The sequence below is a fragment of the Triturus cristatus genome, chromosome 11 (genome assembly GCF_964204655.1).
Source record: "Triturus cristatus chromosome 11, aTriCri1.1, whole genome shotgun sequence".
NCBI lineage: Eukaryota > Metazoa > Chordata > Amphibia > Caudata > Salamandridae > Triturus > Triturus cristatus.
This window is the reverse complement of record NC_140594.1, coordinates 1044838887-1044859480: the sequence shown is the minus strand read 5'-3', so window position 1 is coordinate 1044859480 and position 20594 is coordinate 1044838887. Positions and strand designations below refer to the sequence as shown.

The 20594-nt window shown below is 44.1% G+C and overlaps 1 protein-coding gene across 1 annotated transcript in view; it reads right to left on the bottom strand.

Annotated features, from left to right (window-relative positions):
- MELTF (melanotransferrin) overlaps positions 1-20594 on the bottom strand; it is a 297224-nt gene that overhangs the window by 26771 nt on the left and 249859 nt on the right. The window contains exon 12 of the mRNA XM_085635302.1: positions 3851-4004. Coding sequence (XP_085491428.1) covers positions 3851-4004 — 154 coding nt within the window. The remainder of the gene's footprint in view (positions 1-3850; positions 4005-20594) is intronic.

The window sequence follows — 20594 nt, the reverse complement described above, 5'->3', positions numbered from 1 at the left end:
ATTTTTAACGAACTCCCTGGTTTTTTATTTCATTTGTGTTATTTTGTTTTTCCCCTGGTTTTAATCTTACTGGCCTCGTACTCGCACTCTAATTGGTATTTTCACCGCTCTTTTAGCGGGTCCCTGAACACACTCCACTACTTGGGGGACATCTTGGATTGGTGAGTAGGACGCCGGGCGGCGCCATCTTTGTTTACGCTCTAGTCGACGCAAGGACGCTAGGACAACATTTAAGTCGGTTATGTTGACGCGCAGCGGGGTCGCCGGTTTTCCGCCGGAGTTACGCCTGAGTTCAGCCCGTCTGCGCCCGTCCGCGCTCGACCGAGCTCAGGTCAGGAGACTATCTTCTTCCGCCATGTATACTCTAGTAGTGTTTTACGCCACTTGGACAGCGGCTTGCTGAGACCAGATGCCACGACTATGGCGAGGCTTAGGGACATGAATTTACTGTGTGTCCCCAGCGGGAGGTCGGGGGCTAAGTCCCTTACGTTAAAATTAACGTGCCTGAACACTAGATCACTCCATAAACACCATCTAGAAATCTTTACACTCCTGCAGGATGAGGACATCGACGTCCTAGCCCTTACAGAGACATGGTTGGGTGATGACTCTTTACCTGATATTGTAGCGGCCCTCCCCCTTGGATATGATGTGGTTTGGCACAACCGAGCCCATAATGCTGGGGGGGGGGGGGAGTAGCAATTCTCTATAAAAAACATCTAAAGTTGGTCAAAATAGTGACAGAAACACTGGATATATCTGACGTTCTGGGAGTGAAGATCACGCTGGATAATTCATGTCTCGTGATCTTTACTGTCTATCGCCCACCAAATTCGACGGCAGTGTTCAATGACCTATTTGCCTCTTTGATGTCTGACCTCTGTACCCGGTACCAAAAAATCGTGATAACCGGGGACTTTAATATGCATTGGGATAAAAGTCACAATGACTCGGCATCTCGTCATCTAGAGAGCATTACGTCATCTTTTGGAATTAGACAGCTTGTAAATGCCCCCACGCATATTAAAGGGAATATTCTTGATCTTATATGGAGCTCAGACCCCGAGGTACTTGTCGTGGACATCCTTCCATGTATTTGGTCCGATCACTATATGGTGAACTGTGAGATCCCGATTACAGGATACCCAGCTCAAAAACCTTCCAAAATGAAAGTAGTTCGGCAGTGGAAAAGAGTTGATTTACAATCTTTGACCAATACCCTTCCTGGGTATGTTCAATCTCTGGTACCTAGTGAAGATCTAGATAAAGACTTTAAGAAACTAACGCGGAACCTGAGTCTGGCTATAGATCAAATAGCACCTGAGAAAACACATAAAGTAAAAAGAGCAGATAAGGGGGCTCCGTGGTTTACCTTGGCCTTGAGGGATCATAAAAAAAAGCTTCGCTCTTTGGAAAGAAATTGGAGGAGAACAAAGGATGGTACAGATAGGGAAAGATATAAAACCTTTCTTAATAGATATAAAAAGTTGATTATGGCTGCTAAAGTAGCCTTTTATGAAACTCGTATTAGCCAGGCTGAAAATATCCAGAAGGAAACATTTAACATTTTGACAGAGCTGAGCAAAAAACCTGAAACATTGGAAACTACAATAAATGTGGACACGTTTCAATGCTTTTTCCTGGAGAAGGTGGAGACCATTCTTTTAGAGATTAAGAACGGTACTTTGAATGGCCCACCCCCATTACAGGAAGCTCTAACTCCTCTGGAAGTTTCTCTTTCAAGGTTTCCAGAGATAGATTATCAAAGCCTTGAACAGCTTATGAATAGAATTAAGTCTGGCTCCCCGGCGGACCCATGTCCCCCTAGGGTCTTCCGTTTGGCGTGCCCCATTTTAGGAGACTGCATTATCCCTCTCCTCAATAGCTCGCTGGAGACCGGCTCTCTACCATCTAGCTTTAAGGAAGCTCGAGTTAGACCTCTTTTGAAGAAGCCGGGAGCTGATGCGACTATTTTGAAAAATTACAGACCGATCTCTCAGCTGCCTTTTTTGTCCAAGGTTTTGGAACAACATGTACTGAAGTCTCTTTCCGGTTTCCTGGAGTCACATCACATACTCCAGGAGCGTCAGGCAGGCTTTCGTGCACATCACAGCACTGAGCTGGTGATGCTTGCAGTGCTGGATGAGCTTAGAGGTATGGCTGACAGTAAGAAGCAAAGCGCCCTGATACTGTTAGATCTATCAGCGGCGTTCGATACTGTCAGCCATTCCCTGTTATTGGACAGACTAGCTTGTTTTGGGATAAAAGATCTGGCTCTTAAATGGTTACAATCTTTCTTAAACGGTAGGACACAGAGGATTCAATTGGGGGATTGTGTATCGGAGGTTGGAGTGTTAGAGTGCGGCGTTCCGCAGGGCTCCGCTCTCTCTCCATTTTTATTCAATCTTTATTTGCAACCCCTGATTAACTCCTTAGTTACAATGGGTTGTCATGTGTTTAACTACGCTGATGACACCCAGTTACTATTAAGTATTGAGAATACGACGTCAGCACAATCCAATGCTCAAAATATTCTCAGACACACGGTCAGTTGGATGACGGCAAATTTGCTGAAAATTAACCCAGATAAAACCGAGATACCGGTGGTTTCAACCACAGCTTCACCTTGGTGTGATCTTTATTGGCCTCAGGACCTGGGTCCTACGCCAATCCCAAGCAATCAAGTAAAAAGTCTTGGGATCAAGATTGACAATGAGCTGTCAATGATTAGTCAGATCTCTGCTGTTGTAGGGACTTGTACTGCTATGATTAGACAACTGCGCAAGCTTGTCCCTTTCTTTTCCTTTTCCATGCTATGTACAGTTGTTTCTGCTACAATAATATCAAGGCTGGACTATGGAAATGCCCTTTACTTAGGCCTACCAAAGGCCTTGACTAATAGACTGCAGGTTGTGCTAAATGATGCTGCGCGACTGATCTTCAGACTCCCTAGAAGAACCCAGGCCTCACCCCTACTGCACAAACTACATTGGCTTCCTATTGTGCAGAGAGTGGAGTTTAAGAACCTTTGCACGGCCCACAAGGCAATTTATGGACAGGCTCCTGCATATATTAAGGAACGTGTGGAGCTCTATAAGCCTACACGAGCTCTCAGATCTGGGAATGCTCAGTTGTTGGTTTGTCCTCGATATAGGCTGTCAACAAAAGGTGGCAGATCCTTCTCAGTGCTGGTCCCACAACTATGGAACAGACTACCGGAATCACTCCGGAGAGAGGGAAACCTTCTATGTTTTAGGAAGCAGCTAAAGACGCGCCTCTTTAAAGAGGCTTTTGGTCATCTAAAATAGCTTCTTACAGGGTATCTTTTTCGCTTCTGGGGTCTGAACTATAGCTGTTGCCCAGTGGTTCAAAGCGCCTAGAGACCTGCAGGTGAGTTGGCGCTATACAAACCTAACATAACATATTGCAGGTTGTGCTTGTTGAATGTAGTCAGTGACCATGAAATTACTCAATGATGCTCAGACTTTGCAAGCAAGGAAAACCTATGGAAGATGGAGCTTGTGTCTACAGATACAGATGGTACCCAGGGTTTGAAATAGAGTTTCAAGTCTGGTCTTAGTATTGTGCTGTTAACTTATGAGAATGTGCCAGCTTTAGATGTTGAGAAAGCTTGGCAGTCTAATCTCAATTTTCAACAAGCAGCAAACTTTAAGCCACTCAAAGACTTGAAGGTGCATCCCATTTGAAGAGACATCTTGCAAGATTGTGGTCAATCTTGTTCACTTGGCTTAGGTCACCTAAATTATTATTCCATAATACAAATTGTTAGCAATAAGACCACCAGCAGCATCAACATCAACAATCATCAGTGGCTTTGTGATTCAGTTACCTGAAGGCACCGGAGTAGCCAAAATACGGCTCCTTGACAGAGTTGGTGGCACACCTGGCCGGTCCCTTACCCTGGCAGAGGCTGCAGAGCTGTGGTGCAAAGCCCTCCAGGTTGGCTCCAGGAACACAGCTAGCCGGAAAGAATTCACCCACAGCTGATGAGCAAGAATCGGTCACAAATTAGGAAGTGAAGCACGTATAACAACCGCACAGTGTTTTAATAAATTACACTAAATAAATAGAATTATGCACACAAACAAGATACACATTTTTGGAAAGTTCCATTCAAAGGTCATGCAAAGACAACATAATACTTAATATTACGTATGAGAAGATATATTAAAGTTCTCGGCTATAAAACAAAAGAGACACTATTAATATTGATATGTCAAGGTGGTGTTTTTGATGACTTGCCAATGTGATAATGTGTGAACATTGTAAAAATGTAAAAAGCAGCTGTCTCATATGTGTTTAAATTTTTTTTCATCCAATTCTGGATCTCGTATTCGCCTTAACCTGACCCAACAGACCATAGTGTTGCATGCCAAGCGCCTCCTGATCAAGATAACCCTGCTATAATAAAAAAGTTCTATTTATACACTTTCTACTGCTCTTTGTAATTCAGTTGATCTATTAAAAACATACCTAGATACATCACTAAGGTTCTCATTACAAGCCAGAAGGTCATCCCGATTTGGCGGGTAACGAGAGTTACTGGATGATCCGGCCAGTAACTTCTTTTATCTGACAAATCAGACAAAACTGCACCCCCTCTGTGTACTTTTTCTCGTGCTGATTTTGCCAGTAAAAACATGGCCAAATGTGTGTGGGGAAAGAGGGTTCAGAATAAGGGAAAAGCATCAAAGAATCACCACTTATTTCAAAATGCAATTCACAAATTTACAAGTGTAAATCTCCACCTCTCCCATCTTTTCTATGGAGTATCTGCACACATGTATGCTTAATACTGAGTAGCAAATGAAGGGGCTAGGACCGCTGTACCTGGGTATGGCAGTCCTACCACCGCCATCGTGTCAGGTCCGATTATGACGGTGTCAGTGGGACTGCCACATGCCCGCTGACTCCGCCGAGATCCAAGATCCGCCAGCAGTGGTGAAAGGGGAAGGAAATGGTGTTGGTGCTGATTCCGGTACCGCCGAGCAGATTTCGACCTGCATTTTCAACACCGATTTCATGGAGGGGATCCAGCCATGAAACGGGTGGTGGAAATGCATGTGAGGTGGCCCAAACAGGGTCCCTGGGAAAATCTGCCTATGTAGTGCCCCCCTAGAATTGCACCTTTGTGCGTGCACCGTGTGACATGAACAGCATGGTGCATGCCACGCAGCGCACCCGACGTGGCAGCGGTCCCACGGTGGCTGCATGACTGCTGGCTGTAATCCTCAGCCAAAGAATGCCACCGCCATGGGACCGCTGCCGCAGCCCCGCTAACCGTGGATTACAATCCTAATCCGGCGGACGGGAGACCACTGGCTTGTTGTTCTTCCTGGGACTGCTGCAACGGAAGCCAACGGGAAAACCAACAAATCCATTATCGGGCCCTATGTTTCTAAATTACACAGCCCTAAATGTCCAAAAACAGTAGTACATATACGCCAGGACAGCCTAGACTTGGAGTAGGTCACTCCCTTAGAAAATAATTGAGGCATGGACTTAAAAAAACACCCCATAGGAAATAATGTTCAATAAATAAAATTAATTGTACTTGTTAACTTTATATATATATATATATATATATATATATATATATATATATATATATAAAAAACTACATACTGTTCAATGTTCACAAAGATGTATAACAAATAATTTTATTATTTTAAAATAGAATAATAAATGGGATTTAAAAGTCAAATTAAATTATACTTTTGATTGTTTTCTATAAGTGATAAACATTAATTTAACATATAGTATTTAAAAGGCATACACATTAAAGAAAAATAAAAAAGTTACTGTGAGTGGGAATATTTTTAAATTGTAGTTTTAGAAATATGATTCATAAATTAAATAAATATATTTCGATTAATTAATTAATACACATTTAATTTAATGAGTTAATATACTGCAACATTTTATTTATCATATTCTATGTTAATAATGAATATTTAAAAGTATTTTACAGTTTACATTTATTATTAAAAAATGTGTAATAATTTTAAAAGAATAATACATTTTATTAATTTCCCCTGTTCTTTCCCATATGGAGAGCTCCGCCACAGTGGTGTAGATCTCCACCGAGGTGTGAAAAGTTACTGGTAGTTTACCCAAGTAAATTCAGTCATAGCTGTCAGCGCCACTTCAAATGAAAAAGGTGGAGACATGTAAATCTACCGTTAGATGTAAATCCGCATTTGGGAATGGTGAAAAGCACATAAGTGTACATTTACACCTCAGTGCATGAGTAGACTTACACATGAGTACATTTACATGTTTAATTTTACGGTTGTGGATAGGCCCCGGTGTCAAGAGATTTGCATTTCTGAAAAAGTCGATGGCTAGGACTTTAGCTCCACACCAATGTGATATCATAGCAAAACCTCTTGAGAGCAGGAGTCTCATAGCAGTTCCATGGGGCTTATGTAAAAAATCATTGTGTTACCTTTAAAACTGGAGACTAACAAATACTGGATTCTTCTCATGTGGTGCCAGTGTGTGTTACGCAATATTGGCTCCTTTCACAAGGTCTCCTAGTGAAGAGCTGTTAATATACAAGGTGCTCAAGGTGAGCTGGGAAACCCTGCATAGAGGTAAAGTATAGGAAAATAATAAAAGCTTATGAACCTGTAAAACATAAATAAAAGGTGAATATATTAAAGTTTAATGTTAAATAGCTTTATGTTAGTATTTTAAATAAAGAAAAAAACAAATGTGTTCATTTATTTTAAGTCCCTACTTCCATTATGTTTTTAGGTCTCGCCTAGGCAGCGCTTGCGCTGTCTCGTTGAGACATGCAGTATACACTATAGTGTATATAAGCTCCACCCACTCTCCAACCATCATTTTCATTGGCTGGTGTCCTAGATGGTGCCTTCCGATTGGTTGTAGGCATGTTAGTCCCTCCTTATGATGGACATTTCTTCATTTGTGTACTTCCACGGCTATTGGCCCCTTTACTGCACAGACTACTTTCTTCCAATGCCTTCTCACACCCCCATACTATTGAATTGCCAATGCTTGTTTTATTTGTCTCTGCCAATGCTTGTTTTATTTGTCTTGCCAATGCTTGTTTTATGTGTCTCTGCCAATGCTTGTTTTATGTGTCTTTGCCAATGCTTGTTTTATTTATCTCTGCCAATGCTTGTTTTATGTGTCTTAGGTGTCTCTGCCAATGCTTGTTTTATGTGTCTCTGCCAATGCTTGTTTTATTTGTCTCTCCCCACAAAGCTTGTTTTATCTGAGATCTCTGTTTAATTATTTAGGATTATACAGCCCAAGCGGAGGATCGAACTCTGCTCTCCAGCTTCAACGTCGGCAGCTTTATAGGTTACGCCACCGCTGGTCGCTTCAAAACAAGCCCCCCTTAAAGGGGTTTATCTTTGTGTCCATTGTGTGCACTATAGTGCCCCTGGGGCAAAAGCAGGGACCTACTAGAGTGCTTCTCTATCAGAATGCACTTTGCGGTCCCCCCGGGGCACAAGCAGGCATCCACTTCAGCATGCCTAAGCAAGCGTGTGATGAGTCGATGCTTGTGTGTATGCTTGCATACGCGAGGCTGCAGGAGTGTACGGATGGCGAATTTCACGATCGCCAGGCAACCCAGGATCTTTTAATTTTTCTGCTGCCCGGGGGTCAGACACTACAGCCGGCACCCGCGCTTTACTTTTAATGTTTAAAGTAAAGCGCCGGTGCCGCGATGCTTGTTCTCACGCGCGCTTTGAAATGCCACGATTCACTAATAAGTCTTCCATTTTAGCAATCTAACTGTTTCAAGTTGGCCAAGTAAGTGCTAATAAACGATATATGTTAATGAGCAATATTTTTTGCAATTGCTCCATTTTGCCCTCTATGGGAAAACGAGCTGCTTCGCCTATTTTGAATACCGACTGGGTTTCTGACATTGCAGGGTAATTTACATAGCCTATTTGTTAGACTCTGCAAGCTAAATTCAGCTTGTGGTAGTATAATTCCGCGCAGCCAAATTGTAACTGAGTTGCTTAGTCGCGCGTTTACTCTAATACAGCTTTAAATCTACATACACTGGAGCAGACCGTCACGCCTCACCCCTTACTCTCCCTCCCAGACCTCTTACATGAACGAACTTCCTACACCCCGTCTTACACTATTTTTTTGGTAATTTCTCATGGTGTTGCCCTTCTCCCCTAGACTTGCCCACTTTTTATCTGGCATAACTCACCCTTCTCTCTCTGATGTGGCTCTTAATAGTAGGCATTTTTTCCTTCCACGGCATTTTAACGGTAGAGCAAAGAGGCCCTTTACACGCCGATAAAGCGCTCTCTAAATTACTCCCTTTCTCTGTTTTTAGTTGTTTTTCAAATTCCGTATAATTTCTTTCACCTCCTCAGTCCACGCCCCGTCTCCTTCTCCTCTCTACCCAACATGCCCCATCCCTCCTTCATTCATTTACACCTCCCAACCCCTATTCCCCGATGTGATCCTGGGCACATCTTCTCCATTCTCTCTTCATTACTCTTCACTGCAGAATGTTCGAGTGTCTTGTATCCGACAAAACCCGGAATAAAACACAGCATAAAACCCAGTGGTCTGTGCAGGGCCGAGCAATACTAATAATTTAAACCTGTAATGTGTCTGTCGAGCCTGTACACTCCGTTTACAGTGCAAGCACGTAAACACAAAACCATATGTGCACAGTTCCTCCGATAGTTCGCGCTCAACTACAGGTTCTTGAGTGTTCCGAGATTCAAATAAAAGTTGTTTGGGCATGTTTGCTGGCAGAAACTATTCCCTCTCCAGCCCGCACATTGTGACAGCAGGCGCTGGGGGTCTTAAAGTAGCAGCAGTGCACCGCTTTATTTTTTGCCGTCTTCTCGGTGACGCGCACATGCAGATAACAGCCTACGTTACTTCCTCTGCGCAGCAAACATTGTGCATTCGCATACGAATAGATTTGGAAATCAGCCATCAAGGTATATGCCCTGTGTAGTTCACTATAATAATGCACACGCGATAAAAGTGCACAGCAGTTCATTATTTTTATTATGCCCCTAAAATAAAAGCTATTACGACTCAAGCTGCACGTACTGTATATTCCTTGCACGGAAGAAAGGGCAAGCTGGTTTGGGGGCTCGAACATTTGAACTGATAGAATCACACGCAGGTAACTAACAGGTGCATTAAATCACTGAGTTGTTTGTCTGGCCATGTAATCTGCCCCTTGAAGGTTACAGGGTTTACTTGGATTGGAACCTCTAATTTGAAGGTTACACAAAGACCCATACAACAGATGCCTAAACCCAGTGAGCTATTTTATTAGCATCGGACCCTGGCACCCGTAATTTGCACCCTACGACGAGCTGCAGCAGATTCATTAAGACGCTGAGCTACCTCAAAGGAACAGGATTGTGTGACAGGCGGTTTGTTTCTATGTCTCGCATGTTAATGCACTCCAGTATGTTACTGGGACTGGAACCTGTGACCCAGAGGCGCAACTAGAGCCAAATTTCGGGGAGGGCTGAGCAAAAATTTCGGGGGGGGGGGGCTGAACTTTAAGCAATAGGCAGAGTGGAGCTGCAAGGGCTCTTAGAAGGGGTGAAACAACAGCGAGGCCTCATTAACATGCAAATGGTCTTTTAAAGACCTGTGAAGTGCTCGGGTGCGGCTGCTTTTTTGCCCGGGAAGGTGTCTCATCCCAGGCTGCCACACACGACGGGGGGGGGGGGGGGGGGCTGAAGCCCTGTGAGTCCAATGGGTGTTGCGCGCCTGCTGACGTCAGATAGGCGGGGAGGGGGCAGTAAGTAGGGAACCCGGTTCGAATCTCACATCGGCTCACCATCTTGAAATCCTGGGCAAATTATTTAATATCCCAATGCCTAAAAATACACAAAAATGAATTTGTTCTTGTGTCATGCAAGCAAGTAGTGCTGATATAAATTTTGCATTCCTCCAGGTCGAGTTTGCACTAAATAGCCTAGCCCTTCCTTTATTTCTTTTACCAATGAAATTTATTTTGCCAGAATGAGGCTTGGAAAGCACTTCTCCTCCCGTGTGACGTGTCTGCCAGCTAGCTACAAGAGCATGCACTGCGCGTCTATCGCTTTCTGCTTCTGTCATTGTATCCAGATATATGATAGAACAGGTGACATTACACCTCCCCCCTCCCGCGAGCCACGACTGTGTTTGTGTGTAAGTTGGGTGTAAACGTTTCCAAAGCATTCCCATTGTTCGTGTCAAGGGGGTAGAAAAATGAACTTCGACATCAGAAAAAAACACATCTGGCACATAACAAAAGTTTGTTAAATGAAGATATGTTTGTGACTCGGCTCCACAGACCCAGAGTGACCGTGCACTTCAATACGATTGGATGTTTGGAAATGTTCACTATCATGGCGCCACTGGCGGTAATCCGCCTTTGGAAGCGGACTGCAGGCTTTGGTACATTAGACGTAGCTGTCTTTCTTACCAGGAATCGGGCCTTACTGGGAGCAGCTTTTATGCACCTGAAAAACCTGTTTCTACGAAGAAAATAATGGATGGATGAAAGCTCTCAGGTGTTTGGCACAGAGCATGGCTAGCGCCTAAAGACCTGCACTGAACACTGTAAAAAATATTTTCACTCGGTCATTGCTCCAGTCTTCAGAAAGCATTTTTGTTCAAAATATTATTGACACAGGATTTGGTGAAAAACTAGGATGCATGCCTAACAGCTAAAGGAAGTGCGTCAGCCACATGACATAGGGTTCGCGTGGTCACTGCACGATGTTGTCATTGTTCGCAGTGATTATGTTTCTCTGTAATGTACAAGCATGATTTGCATAAAACACTGCCTTGTGGCAGGCGCTTCTCACTGCACGCCCAAGGACAACAGCCAAGATTTGAAGTGCAGGCTGTTTAGCTTTACAGAACCTGCTTAACACCCTGCCACAGATTGCATTCCTTTTTTATAGTACATGGTCATATACTTTTACGTGACCATTTAAGTTAAAGTGACAGTTTTTCCCATTTTCCGCTTCCCTGCTGCATCTGAGACTCACAACTGGGAGTGATTGCGTAGAACTATTTAGATGTATCACTTCCATTTTCAATTTCAACAAAATTGCAACGCCCTTTCTTTAGCTTGTTTTAGTGTTATCATTACCAAATAGAACTGCTCACGTTTCAGTGCTTGCTGATGTGTTTGCAGTGCATATTTTGTTTTATATGGTACATACTTTACATTTTAATTGCTATGCTCGTATTATGTGCTGCTTCTCCTTGTCAGAAGATGTCTTGAAGTTGTAGCATAACTGACTATGGGGCCTTGACTCCAAGTATTGCCTCGAGCCGCAAGTAAAGGCGTACGTGGGCTGTACAGAAATGTCACAGGTCCACACAATCACAGACATGCCCTCTCCTTTTTGTGGCCCCTAACTTTAGTGGCTTCTTTCAGTAAAATAGGTAATCAAGTTTTTATAAAGTGTAAATTTCGCTCCAACCCAGCACAGCGATGTACAGTGCAAAGATTCAAAACACCAAGCATTCAATGAGAAAAGTAAAAAAAATACAAAACAATGTACTCTCTGCCCCACATGCCACCAGTGCCAAATGATTGACAATGAAGAGCAAATTAGATGCGAAGGAGAGGATAACGGTAAAAATAAATATTGTGAAGGCCTGAACACAATGTCACTTGTTTCTGTTTTCGGCACTTACTTGCATCTCTGAATGTGTGATTAGTAAGTTGAGTCTTAGTTTCCAATATGATTTGTCGGATTGAGCAAGTTGTGCTCTGAACAGCTAGGTTTAATTTAAAAGAATGCTTGCTGTATGTTCATAACAAATGCAGTTCAGCTGAATGGTCCTTAAGCGGTACAAGCTGAGCAGAGGGGGTTAGTTAACTGTGCAGGCAGGTGAGATCTCGCTGTTCGAACCTGGTAATAGGCAGATTTAAAGTGGGCTGTTCTAAACAGCACTTGTGTGCCCTTGAAGGAAGACTTGCACAGTAATAAAACCTTAAAAGTACAAATAATGAAAAGACAGGTTTTCGTTATAAGAAAATCATAGCAAGAGACACGAACTAAATAAGATTGCTTTTTGGTACTGTGGGCTCCAAGCAAGTATGGTTAAATAATTGTTTTTGGACTATAAGGTGTTCGACCCAAAGCCATGAGGAAGGAAGCAGGTAGAGGATAGAAATACAGGTCTCATGGAAGCCCTTCCGCCTTCAACCCACAAAACAAATCTGACATTCTGTATTTTTGGAATACTTGCATGGCATCCACTATTACTTTTCTGTCTTACATTACCGAGAGAATAGGATTCATAAACAAATCAATGCATACTGTGACAATGAAAGTAAAGAGCCCTTATATGTTACACTAGGCCATCATTCGAAATTAGGACTGATCTGCATGTGTCTCATGGTGTACACACATGAACCGGACACCATAGACACTTTAGAACACAGTAATAAGGTGCTTCATTGTGATGAGGTTCCCTGGTGCAGTGAACAGAGTTGATGCATGGTTGAGGTGATTTAGCGGGTCTGCTCCACAGCTATTACGTGCTCGGCTCTGCCTGAACTGTGAAGCCACTCAGTGCACACTTTTTGTCGTTGGTTTCGGAAGGTGGCCGGACCATTGCTTACTGTAGAAGGTAGAACCGGTGAGATTAAGACTATTAATGGCAAGCAGATTAGTAACATTTGACTATTTCCCTCTGATGGTGATGATTAAAGAATATCATTGCTCTCTCTGATTCAGTGTCTCCTCTGTAAAGGTTCAGAATCGTGAACACACTTTGTGCACACCGCCTGTACATTTTCTGCTTATAGGATGAATTAATCCAGAAATGCAGCCCTCTTTGAAAGCAAACCCTATGCTGTCTGACTGCTCTCATGCTAATTCTTCACGTCGCATTAGAAATTAAAATTACACATCTTATTTTTTTATTTGCAGCTTAAAACAGGCTTCTTTTTATTTTATTTGTGAGGTGCTAACAGCCTGCTCATTGCCGAATAGTGTGTTACGGGCCTTTCTTTGTTTAGGTTTGTTAAAGTCTGAGATCGGAGCCAAAATAGACGTCATAATGTCAGGCGTATCTATGATTGAATTTCTTATATGAGACGAAAGCATTAATACTGGGCTAGTAAAATGAATTGATGCCAAATGACCACCATCAATTTTTATGCAAGGGGGAGCGAGTTGCTGGCTACTCTACTTTTTATTACCTTCTGCGTGGGGACAAAGCTTGACTTCCTGATCACAATGGCTTTGCTTTTCCTTTGTCACTTTATTTTGCACTTTTTACAAAGAGAGAAACAGAGAGAGAGATGGAGCTAAGCAGAACCAGAATGAGAGAGTGTGGCAGAAAGAGAGAGGGGAATAACGAGTATGTTGAGCTAGAGAGAGAAAGAGGGACATAGGAAGTAAGACAGATATAGGTATGAGCATACGTACACCGTTATCTGTACTATAATCAGACACTGAAACAGACCATTGAATGTTGGAATGTAAAATCTTGTCCCGCTTTGCAGTAACTTAAAATTTTTTCTGCTACAGGAAATTTTAAATATGAGAGAATGTTAATTTGCTTTTGCAAGTCATGCATTGTAGACTGCACTTAGCCCACATGAAATGACACATAGTAGGCCTGCTTTGGCAGTGAATTGGACATGGAATTTCTGAGTTTGAGTCGGATGGTCAATATTTATGTGTCACTTTCATAGTTATTTAGACTGTGTTTCTGTTTTATACTGTTTCTGCCAATATGTAACCTTGAGCCACAGTTTTGGTTGATTTTGATTGCGGTGGCTCAGTTTATTTGGTGATTCACTATTCCAATCATGGGTAAAACATGGCTTGTTGAACATAGATGAGATGTACTTGCAAATTGTTGGATTGCGTTTTGCATTTCAGGTTTTCAATTTGACCAATCTTTTGACTTCTTACCAACGAAATATGAGTGCCTTCCTAGCCGAGGAGTTGACCACACTGTATTTTCAGTGATATGACCACCAAAGGCCCTGATTTTATATTAAAAACAGAGCTTTGGACTATACCATTTCCCTCTAAAAGGCATATTTATCTCCATGTGTTCCCATACCTAGTGTGTCACGTAGTTTGGTGCTTACTTTCCCTCCATGTTAAAGAACAGTAGATGTTTCAGCACCCAGGCTAATGTGCTGCATAGCTATAAACATATAAGTTCCCAACGGCGAGACCGATTGCATTGCAAATGCTTGTTATGGGATGGTGTTGCAGTACCTCTGAGTGTCCATTGGTGCTGCCTGACATACTCCAGCTCTGAGCAGGAGCACATATATGACTGTTTTGGATCCTTATTACCTTATGAATTTTGCTGAGAAACACTACTAAGGTTTTATCCACGGGTACAAAATGTTGAATAATATAGAATTCACAAAGAAATTCATGACTATTCCGAGGAATCTGTGACTGTATCATATTGCCAAGAGCAGCTGTGGAATCCTTAGTGAAGTCTATGGTAGAAAGAAATTTACTCCAATTTACCCATGTGTGGCATGGGGTACCCAATCATTTCATCTTTTTTAATCATCCACAGAGAGCCTTTGTGGCACTTATGTCCTGTCTACTCTCTTACAATACATTTGGCTGTTGTACACATGCTTGGGGGTGCGGGTGTGAACTGGTACTGTGTTTTATGACATCTGGCCTACCCAGAGGGGCCTACTCAACAGGGTTGCCGTCTCTACCACTTGTTGTTTGCTCTAATTATGGAGCCAATGGCGGAGACGTCAGGTAAGTAGTAGACAAGTGGATATATCAGTGGATTCAATAATGCACAGCATTTCACTCTAAGCTGATGACAATTTGGTGTAAGCACAGGGGGCACCCCATTCAGTCCTAAGGTCATCCCACAACGACAGATTCCGGTGGCAACAATCCCTAAGAGTGCCCGAGCCTGCCTGATTTAAAGATGGAGGCCACATGGATCTGATCTGGGAGAAGCAGCACAAAGGGGCCACAAACTAAGAAGAGAGGCCAGGACGGCCAAGGCCAGCAGGGGAACTTAGTGAGAGTGGAAAGCGCCATAGTTGCGGTGAGGCAACGAGAGTGAAGGCGTTGGAACAGTGGCCAACTGGGCATCACGCTTCCCTCCTATCCCACTCACCGGAGCAGAATGGAAGGCCCTCTAGAGGTTGAGATGCGACAATCAGGCTGAGGGCAAGGGTAATGGGCTGAACAAACAGCGGACCTGTGCTGGTGATCACAACCACTTGGGAGACAGCAGATCCTGGAACTGACTGGAGCTACCAGCCACAAGAGAGCGGGCGAGTCAGTGACTTGGAACCATCAGAAGGTGGGTTCTAACGAAGGTGCACACTCTGGCCCTAACCGGAGCACAGGGAGGTGCTGGTCAGCATGAAAGAACGACATCAAGAGATCAACCTCAGGACTCACAAACAGGCCGCCTGTGGAACCTCTCCCTACACCACCTTCGGCTGCCAACAGGTCTGGACTAGTTGAGGTGAGCCGGGTGACCGGGAGGGCCAGCAGTAGACGTGGGGCCCAGCGGGAAGTGGATAGCGGAACTTGCCTGCCCATTGGAGGGGGAACGACAGTGAGAACTTGGGAGCAACCACAGAGGTACCACTAAATCTGTCCCCATGACTTCCACCAGGCTAAAAAAGGATGCCACCCTCAAGGATCTCCTCGCCAAGAGCTCTAATAAATGAATGAGGCCTATTTTGGATTCGGCTTCTCCGGACCCTGCTGCCTTGGATACGGTGGGAGGAGGCTCCCATCACGCACAACTTTATGGAGTCCCTCTTTAGCATGCTGCGAGAAGCCGTAGCGACTCTGAGGACTGAAGTGACTAAGGAGGTTAAAAAGCTGCTCCTAGAAATGAGCATACTGGAACAATGAGTGGACACGGTGGAGAAGTCGGGGGACGCAAGACAGGAAGAACTAGAAGAGTGTTGTAGGGAGATCCTAGAACTCAAAGACCGCAATGCAGATCTTAACTACCACTTTGAAGATTTGGAAAACAGATCCCGCAGATCCAATACTGGCATCAAGGGTGTCCCGTTGCAGGCAAATGCGGGCCGCCTGGAGGAGTACGTTCTACGATTGTTCCACCACATCGTCTCAGAATTAGAAAGGAAGAACCTCTCGCTGGGCCATACGCACAGGGCTGGTCATCCGTCACAGACGCCCTGCTCCCCACAAGACATTCTTACCTGCCTCCATGTCTACCACCAAAAGGAGCGCATAATGGCTACTGTAAGGGACCAATCACATATAACCTTCAAATAGAACAAGATTCGCCTCTACCAGGACTAGTCCATTATTACCTTGCAGTGACAACGCACCATGAAGCTAGTCCCAGAATTCCTAAGGGATAAAGGAGTGTGTTGCAAATGGGGACACCCTTTTCGCCTAATCTTTGTCTGGGAAGGGGAAACACTTGTGGTCCGCACACCCCCAGAGGCGGCGATGATCCATGGGTTGGATTTGTAACAAGGGGCTCTTCCTCAGCAGCAGAGCTCTCAGGGCCCCTCACGGGACCGTAACAGATGGCGGCAATCCAACACTCGGACTCAACAACAACTGAACAAACCGCCAGCCACCGAAAGCCTCAGAGAGAGATCAGCGATATTACAACACCTCACCAAGCAAAACCAATTACCAGAGCAAGAAGTTGATTAATTTAGGCTGTGCTGGAAACTGAGACATGAACCTATTGACACAGCTTCAGCTTGCAATGGGACAACTCAGCGGACTCATTTGAAGGTTTCTCGGGATTGGTGCCCGGATTATCCCCCCCGGGTTAGCCGTCAGCAAGACGACAAAGCGCAGGTAGCAGGGGAGGCTCCTTCATCCTTACTACTTCTTTGAGAACTGCTGCAAGGGACCGATGACATGGACCCCTACTACATAGTTGCTAATTTAGCACCAATTGGTGTTTTAGTTCTTATAGTTTTAATGTTTATACAGTTGTTATACACCGCCATGCTCCATTTTATGCAACTCTGTCTCATCACACCACGTGGGAAGGGAGGGGGGACACCGTCTGCTCTACCCAGAATCCTAGCTGCCATTGGTACTAGATGGTGCGAATAGTTAGCCTCAATGTGAGGGGACTGAATTCACCAGCCAAGAGAATGGCACTATTGGTGCAACTCAAGGCTTCACGTTGTGACATATGTCTTCTGCAGGAGACGCACCTCCAAAGGAAAGATTGGGTCGAATGCAATACAAATGGTTTCACCAACAAGTATGGTCTGCAGGTCTGGGGAAAAAAGCAGGAGTGGCTATTCTTATCACCACACATTTCCAGGGACGTATCATCCAAACACACTCAGAGATCACAGGCCGGATGCTATCGATACGCAGCTCATTATCCAGTACACATTCCTAGTAGCATGTGTTTATGGTCCTATGAATCACCAAGAGCAATTTATTCCCTGAGCAATCGGGACTATACCTACCACACTAGATGTACACATGGTGGTAGGGGGGACTAATCCATCTCTGAACACTGCCATGGACCGGACTCCCCAAAGAACAGCGTCTACTGAGATAATTTCCCCACAGGGCACACACTGGTTGGCAGATGCAGAGCTGATTGACATATGGAGGACCCTGCATCCTTCGAGGCGGTCTTACTCCTTGTAGGCCGCACATCAATCTTATTCCAGAATTGATTTTCTTCTCTCAGCATCTCCTCCCGCTGTAGTGACACACGTGGACATCGACGTAACTTGTATATCAGCTCATACTCCGCTACAAATAGTGCCACACCTGTCGATCTGTAACAAGAGCTCCAAGATGTGGCATCTCAACCCCAAATTGCTATCCTATGAACCCGCAGTTAAGGAGGTGGAGCAATCCAACGCTGACTACCTCGTGATTAACGACACACCACATACAACAATAGCGATACTATGGGACGCTCTCAAGGCAGTGGCGCAGGGAACATACATAGCCATAGCGGCGCGGCTCAATAAGGAGCGCAAGACAAAACGCAACAGGCTGGTGATGCAGGTGAGGGAGTTGGAGGAGACACACAGACGGGCTCTCACAAAACACGGAGACAGCTGACCATCGCCCGGAAACAGTTCAAAGCCCTCGACATGGATATGGCAGAGCATGCCTTGCTCGGAACGAGACAGAAGTACTATGCAGGGGGCAACAAGGCGGGGAAGCTACTGGCACATAGATTGAGAGTCCAAACATACTCTAGATGCATACACAGCTTGATAGGCCAGGATCAGAAACTCAAGAAGAGAGACGAGGCCATAGCGGAGGAGTTTGGCCAATTCTATGTGCAACTGTATAAGGCGGACACGCCTCTCACTGTAGGCTGCTCCTCTTATATGGCGCCGTTATTGCTAACGCCACTCCCGGAATCAACAGCGGCACACTTAAACACTGTAGTGAATCCCTTAAGCACACCTGGTTGGAAAGGATGGGAAATAGAATGTGGCTGCCAATTCACAGATAAAGAATGGGCAGACATTACTAATCGCGCCTGCACATCAGCCAATAGCGCCTCTGGGAAAGAGACATTGCTTAAAACAGTTCACTACTGATACTATACACCTGCCCGTCTAGCCCAGTGGCAAAAGGGAGTGACGATAAATGTTGGCAGCCGTGCAGCCATTCCAGTACGCGTTCCCACTTGCTGTGACACTGTCCTAAACTTCACCAATACTGGGGGGAGGTGTTGGCAGACGTAGATCAGATGTTCGACACCGACCTGCCCTGTTTCTCCAGCTATATTCTCCTGGGGTTTCCCAATGTCCAAACATATCTACTATGTTGCACTAAGGGGAGGGCCATCACCTTGGCACTAGGTGCAAAATAGGGAGCAGACACAATCCAATCACACTTGGACTGGCTGCACAAACTATGGGACTTGGTGGGCATAGAAAAGCGGACAGCGGTGATCAACCATACCCTGCCCAAATTTGAGAAAAATTGGTAATCATGTATAAAACATCTCTCCTCTACATTTCGTGAGCTTACCTGTCCAATATATTTGCGAGTCTTACGCCCAAGACCCAGGCTTGAAAGTAATTCGCTCATAGACGTGGAAGAGGACAGATTCAAATGAAATCATCAGAGAAGAGCATGGCTGTTGTGTTTCATCCCTCCCTATGTCTTGTCCCCATCCCACTTCTTCATTTTCTTCTCTTTTTTCCTCTTGTATTTCTCTTCACCGGCCAAAGGATGTAGGCGAAACATGTTGTCCTTTAAAAACAATAAAAATTATACAATCCTAAACTGGCGACTCCGCCGCGGCGCCTTGCCACACCGCTATGGATCCTTGTCGCACTTTGCGATCGGGTGGGCTCCGATCCGACCATATTTTCTTGTCCCCTCTTGGCGATCACAGGGCCACACACTCTTGTGGCAGCCTTAGTTAAGAGCACACTCAATAGTTAGTGGGGGCCACAGAGATGAGGATCGACTGCTTCTTGTCCACCTCAATCGGTGACGCAGGTCATGCACTCGAGCCCGCTGCTTCATTCGGCCACTCCTACCTATCAACAATCCACAGCAGGCAACTGCATTATAAAGGTATTATTGGCATGGCCATGATGCTTGGACATGTAAACGATAGCCAGTTAGTCGCTGAGAATGGATTATAGGGCGAATTGCTGGGGATTCGGTCAGTGGGTTTTGAAAACTGCTAAATTAAGCAGCCATCTTGCCTGATGGTCAGTCACGCCCTTGAGCTCCCAATAATTAGCCAGATTGGCATTTTATAAAGAGTAAAAAGATCTCTGTTTATGCAGATGATATTCTGTTATACATGTCATTTCCTTAGAATTAAAACTTTCAAGTTATTAAAGAAACATTGGCAAATCTTAAATTCTCTCCTTTAGTGTTTTATTTGATTGCACTATGTTTTGTGGATATGAATGTTAAATAAAAAATAAAAAACTGATGAGTTTGGTAAGCAAAGGACATTTGTGGCATTAGCTGTATTATTCCTAATACTGTAAAAGAGAATGTGAATTATTTATGAAGCATCGATCTCCAATGTACTTATCATGGTGGTTGAGACGCCCTGAGAATGACTGTGGTACCCACAGTTTTACACTTTCAATCTATGCTTTCATTCAAATAACTGATTTTATTAAGTATGTTGACTCTAAAATCTTTTATACTATATCTTAGCTGAATATAACTCAGGACACATATGATAAATTATGTTGGCCATGCCATTCTGAAGTGACAGATGTAGCTCCTGCGCTTTTCTATTGAGATACATTTCATTGGCTTCAGATGTCTCCTTTGGGTAAAATTACTGACATTTTAAATGTATATTTGACCAACATGATACCAGTTTATTGAGATGTATAACTATTCCTTCAAATGTAGTGACATTTTATGTGCTTGTAGACGTATATATTCTCTTACTATAGCCGCTAACGAATGTATTTGCTAACTGTGGCTCAACAGTACCAAGTATGTGTTAAGATGATGCTCTGAGATCCTCAGAAAGTAGTGAGGGTCCTTTTCCCAAAGGTATCTGTACATCTATGTGAACCTGATCTGCTTATAAGAGGGCAAATTGCTGTTCCATATTCAAAGAGTCATGAGTTTTGGGATTTTAAC